The 6,045-nt window shown below is 42.5% G+C and overlaps 1 protein-coding gene across 2 annotated transcripts in view; it reads left to right on the top strand.

Moving 5' to 3' along the window:
• The first annotated feature begins 211 nt into the window (after positions 1–211).
• The window catches only part of NUS1 (NUS1 dehydrodolichyl diphosphate synthase subunit), a 40,947-nt gene continuing 35,113 nt past the window's right edge, over positions 212–6,045 (top strand). For both annotated transcript variants that reach the window (XM_066373383.1, XM_066373382.1), the window contains exon 1: positions 212–806. In XM_066373383.1, coding sequence (XP_066229480.1) covers positions 392–806 — 415 coding nt within the window. In that variant the 5' untranslated portion in view covers positions 212–391. The remainder of the gene's footprint in view (positions 807–6,045) is intronic.

Genomic DNA, 6,045 nt, shown 5'->3' with positions numbered 1-6,045 from the left:
GCACCTTCCGGGAACTGCACCGCTGTCGGCGGCGTCCGCTTCTAGACCTCCAGGCCACGAGGGGGTGCGACCGATCCCCGGCCCACCTAGTTCCCAGGCGGCGCTCTCCCTCGCCAAGCCGGGCCAGACCACAGCCTCGAACCCCGAAGCCACGTCAGAGTTCCACGCCGACCAATCAGAACTGTCTATGTAGTAGCGGGGGTGGGGCTGCCGAGGCCGGAGGAACATGGCGGTGTGGGCGAGGTGAGGTGCTGGCACTAGACAGGGTTCGGGCGCGGGGAACGGGGGAACGCGGAGCGATGGCCCGCGCCGGCCGCAGGGGTAGATAAAGAGCCGTCGCGCCGCGGGTGTGGGAGGGAGGGAGGGTAGGACAGCCTGGCGCCACGAGAGTATGACGGGGCTGTACGAGCTGGTGTGGCGGGTGCTACACGCGCTGCTCTGCCTGCACCGCACGCTCACCTACTGGCTCCGCGTTCGGTTCGGCACCTGGAACTGGATCTGGCGGCGCTGCTGCCGCGCCGCCTCCGCCGCGGTCCTAGCGCCGCTCGGCTTCACGCTCCGCAAGCCCCCGGCTGTAGGCAGGAACCGGCGTCTGCACCGGCACCCGCGAGGGGGGCCGGGCCCGGGCGCCACCCACCCCCGGCTGCGCTGGCGTGCGGACGGCCGTTCCCTGGAGAAGCTGCCTGTGCACATGGGCCTGGTGATCACCGAGGAAGAGCAGGAGACCAGCTTCTCGGACATCGCAAGCCTCGTGGTGTGGTGTATGGCCGTGGGCATCTCCTACATTAGCGTCTACGACCACCAAGGTGAGGCCCGGCGCGGGGAGGGAATCTCACATCCGGCAGGTGTACCGGGTACGCCGCTCACCGCAGCACCCCAGGCTCCCGTCCGCGGCCCTTAGGTGCAAGTCACTTACAGGGTTAACGCTTTCGAGGAAGGGAGACAGACTTTATTGAATTCGGTTCAGTCGCTGTCGATACATTTTGGAAACATTTCTTATTCTTCATAATTCCCCAGTAAGGTAAAATGGTCTTTGTATGCCTTCGTTTCACAAGTGAGGGAACTGAGAACCAACATTCACTGATTTGTCCAAAGCACAAAGGTAATAGAGATATTGACATTTTAGCCAGTCTGTGCTTTTCTGCATATTTGCCCTTTTATGACACTCCAGGGTTTCTTCAGAGAGGTGTAAGGCACTCATCTTAAGTCAGTCAGGCTGGGGAGGATTTACGCTTAAGCTGGATAGTTGGAGTCAGGTGGCATTTGACTGAGCTTATGAAAGATGTGTGAGAGACTGGAAAGGGAGAAAAGAAGACAGTCACCTGTCTTGGGAGGTCTGGGATGGATTCTTGATCCTCAGTGGCCAGCACTGTCCTGACACATTAATCGTCCTCTCCTAGTTTTAATTGGGGTAATTTTTGTAAATGTTTACCAGTCGGCTACAAACCTAAAGCACTGCGCGAGGTGTTATCCTTGGAATCTTACATTTAATTCATGGACTCGGGCTTGCAGGTAGCTGACAACCACATAAGTGACATGGTCAATAACAAAACTTGGTGGAGTAAGGAACTAGTATGGGGGGGGGGCAGGTGGTGATTCTCAATGAGGGAGTTGAGAAGTTCATGCAGGGAGATGAGATTTAAGCAGAACATGAATGAATGAGCAGGAGTGAGGGATGCTCTGATTGTCAGGTTTAGGTTTCAGTCAAATCCTGAAAGCAATGGAATTTCCTTGAAGATAAAGATGTGAAGAGAATGACAGGAGTATTTGTATGGAAGACAGAACTTTGTTCAGTAACTAAAATTACTAGTTTTAGTCTCTGTTCAATAACTTAAATTTCACATTAACTACAACTTGATTTTAATCTTTAAACCTTTGTAAGATAGGTGTGTATAAGTGTGTGTGTGTGTGTGTGTGTGTTTTCAGAAAGGGTGTGTAAAGGTCTGGCTAACTCTTACAGGGTGTTAGTTTAATCTTTGACCTATAACCTTTCTTGCAGCCAACACGAAATAGGGTGACTAGATAGCCTGTCATCATCAAATGATGATTTGCCTTGTAGGGTAAAGTTTAATATACTCATGCTGACATTTCATGGAACTTGTCAAAGAACTTGGCAGAGAACAGAAATCATGAGACTGTTATGAGGCCACAAAATCTTCACTTAAACCAGTACAACAGATAGATACATTGCCTGGGAGACAGATTATGTGAAGGAGAAATGGAAATTAAAGTCTTTAAGTGATGTGCTGAATTTACTTAAAAATGAATCACTATATCCACGAGATTCTTTTAAAGCAAGGGCTTTTACCTTCCAGTAGAGAAGGAAAAGATAGAGCTAAATTGTTGAACTTGGTGACTGCGTGGTGACTACAGATTACAGTATTGCCACACTTCCTTGTTTCAGCAATTCTCGTCACTGAATTGCTGAAGGGATTCAGGAGTATCCTGTCTCATATTTGCCAAAAGAAAACAATTGATAAGGAAAAGGAAGAAGTGAAACTGTCCAAGTATTGACTGACAACCTAAAGGAGATTTATGGAGCATTTTCACTGAATGAACTGAGAGCACTTTGTGTTTTAATATAAAAGCTGTTTCAGTTATTTCTTAAGGGGTAAGGAATAATTTCATTGTCTAAAATAAGAGACTTTCCACTTACCCATTCTTGGTTTTGATTGATTGATTGAGTCATTCATTCATTCATTCATTTACCAGGTGACAAATAGGCATCTATTAAGTACCAGATACAGGTCTAGATAAGAGGGTGCAGCAGTAAACAAAACAGACAAAAAACCCTATGTTTTGGAACTTAAATTTTAGTGGAAGTCTGACAAATATAAATGAACAAAATATGTAGTGTATTAGATCGTAAGAGTAATGAGGAAAACTAAATCAGGGAAGGGGAATAAAGTACTGAAAGTCAGTGGTGGAGGTGGGGCGGAGTTTTAAATAGAGTGACTTAGGAAAGCCTCAGGGACTTGAGAATAGTCCTGAAAGGTGTGGGGGAGCAAAAGTCCTTTTCAGGGGACGTATAGATTATGAAGCTTTACTCAATTTTCCCTAACAAATTTTTTTTTCTATATAGATATTTAACTTGAAAGCAAATGCCAGATTTATTGACTATTTTCTGTGATATAAAGCACTGGGATACAGAGAGGTACAAGAAATGGTGTCTTTTAAGGAGTTTACACTCAAATTAGGGATAACTGCTAAAAATTATTATAAGCAAATATATAAATGCTAGTGAGTGGCATTTTTAAAATGAATATTCATTCTGATTTAATTGGCTCTAAATTATATTTAATCCTTAGACCAAAAAAAAAAAAAAAAAATTCCATTGATATTTTCCTTGGATTGTCTCCTGCCAGCAAACTGATTCTGAAATTTTTATCTGCTTGCACTTACTTGATTATAATAATTTCTTCCAGTAATCCTTTTATCCTCAATTGGAGTCAATTTCTGAGGAATTTCTTGAGCTTGGAATTCTAGTATGGCAGGAGACTTGGCGATTTTTTCTACATGAATATAATTCAAGAAATGACTAACTGGTATGCTACAAAAAAATGGAGTTTGGGGGCTTTTAGTGGCAGCCGTAGGAGTGCTATGTTGCCTAGATCTCACTTCAAGTATGCCTAGATCCAAGGTTTCGGGATGTGTATTATTACCTTCCGTGATGGAACCTGTTCATATTGCCCAGCTGTATTCGTGTGGTGCTGGGAACCTTGCCTGAGGGCAGTATTTTCAAAGCAAGGTCTAGGGACCATCTGTGAAGTGAGTCATTGGGGATGCTTGTAAGAAATACAGATTCAACACTATTATTGATTAGACTTAATTAGGGCATGGAAGCTGAGCATCTCTGTTTTTATCAAACGATCCTTACGGTACCCTAAAGTGTGACCCTAAACAGATCTTCCTGCGCTTGCCTTATATCCAATTATTCATCTTTCAGGTTCCTTTTTTGTGAGTGAGGATAATCTGGGATGGGTCTTAGTATATGTAGTACTACTTAGGATAGCTTTGAGTGCTCCAGAATACAGCATTGATATCGGTGTAATTCAGTAAAAGACAAAAGAATTCGATTTTATAGCTCTTTTTAGTGTTACTTCCGTAATTATAAATCTGCACTAGGCGTCTTATGAAATGGTTTGGGGGCACAGAATTCGCACACCCTCGATAGGTCTGCCCAGTGTGCCAACACCTTCCCGGTCCCTTTCTCACTATTTTACATATCCTCTGCTGAATCCATTATTAGGTTACTTGATGTTCCTTCTTCCTAAAGTGTCCTCTTCTCCTTTTCCTGCCTATCTACCTGTCAAAAGGCTATTACTAATCCTTGTAAGTGCATACTAATGATCACTTCTTAGGTAGTTTCTCTCTACTGTTCTTTTCCTAATCTTGTTCTATCCTTGAATCTCCTTAGCACTTTGTGCATCTCTAAAGATACTATAAAGTATTAGTGTATGTATATGTGCCTGAATTTGCTCTCTAGAGTATAAGTTCCTCAGATGCTATCAATCTCATTTTTCTTTCTTCTACAGAGTGTAACTTGGTGCTATGCACATAGTCAGTATATATTCCTTGAATTGAAAGAAGACTGCATTTTCTGTAATGAGAATAATGAACTGGGTTATAAATTGTTTCTCAACACAAATACTACCCAGAAGCCTTGAAATAATGGAGGAAAATGAACATGGTTTTTCTCTAGTTTATTTATTTGGCACACTGACACATGCTGTTAGCAAATGGGATTTTATTAAGTGTTAATTACCTTATTTTGAAATACAGAATTGCTAGAAATGTTGGACGTCAAAATATAAATGTGATTATATTTTAATATACAAAAACAGTGGAAACTGGTGTACCTGGCTTCCTATATTTGGTAACTCATGTACAATACCATTCTCTTCCTAATGTTCACCTTTGTATGGTTCACTTCGAGCACAAATTTCACATTTATGATAGCATTCTGGAATGTCCTCTTCTTTTTCTGTCAAAGAGCTAGCTGCCTATCAGGAAGCTATCATAGATCCTTATATGTCCATTCTGACTGTCACCTCCTAGACAGCCTCTCTCGACTCTTCCATCCCCATTCTCTGTGTACCCTTCTAGTTAATCACACAGCTCAATCAGTGTATGAAAACAAACCTTTACTTAATTACCAGCAACAATTAGTCTGTACCAGGTACTGTACAAAGAAGCACATTTAATCATCAGCAGTATTACACATCAAGAAACTAAGACTTAGAAAACAAGGACCCATGTCTAGCAAAGAGCAGATCAGGAATTTGAACCAAAGCTTTTATACTTAACTGTTATGCTATACTGACTTCTACTGGTAAAAGAATATGACCACAATACATCACTTATAGTGCTATTCTTGATTGTATATGGTCCTTATCTACAGATTATAGAAATGATTGTAAAAGATATTTAAAGGCATATGGAATTTTCTTGTTTTTTCTTAATTTATTATTTATTGATTTCAGCGAGAGAGGAAGGAAGAGAGAGGGAGAGAGACAGGAACATAGAGCTGTTCCTGTATGTGCCCTGACCAGGGATCAAACCGCAACCTTTGTGCTTTGGGACGATGCTCTAACCAACTGAGCTGTCCGGCAGGGCCAGATGGAGTTTTCTTCATGCCTCTATTATAAATGTTTATCATAGCACTCACCTTTTTTTAATCAAACGAATTGAACTTTATGGGGCTCCTGCTCTGTATCTGAATACAGTGTATTTATTTGTCAGGTAAGCAGAGTCAGTGAAGTTAGTTGCATTTTTTAAGTGTATAGCCAGGGACTGAGAAAATCCATGAGGCTTGTTCGTTTTACACATTTCTTCTGCTGAAGAGCTAGGACTGGCAGTCCAGCACTCATTCCATTATACAGTGCCACCATTACACATTCGTGCTCCCTTGCTGCAACATGCTAATTCCATTGTAACTGTTTTCTGTGAGGAATCCTGGGGCTCTCTATTGAAGGAAAGCTGTTCCGTAGGTTATAAAATTTATTTTGTTATGACTGCTTCATTCATCTAAAATTTTAATGGCAG

Source organism: Saccopteryx leptura, chromosome 3 (assembly GCF_036850995.1).
Source record: "Saccopteryx leptura isolate mSacLep1 chromosome 3, mSacLep1_pri_phased_curated, whole genome shotgun sequence".
In the NCBI taxonomy this organism is placed as follows: Eukaryota; Metazoa; Chordata; class Mammalia; order Chiroptera; family Emballonuridae; genus Saccopteryx; species Saccopteryx leptura.
Note: the sequence above shows the minus strand (reverse complement) of the source record. Positions and strands in the feature narration are given on the sequence as shown.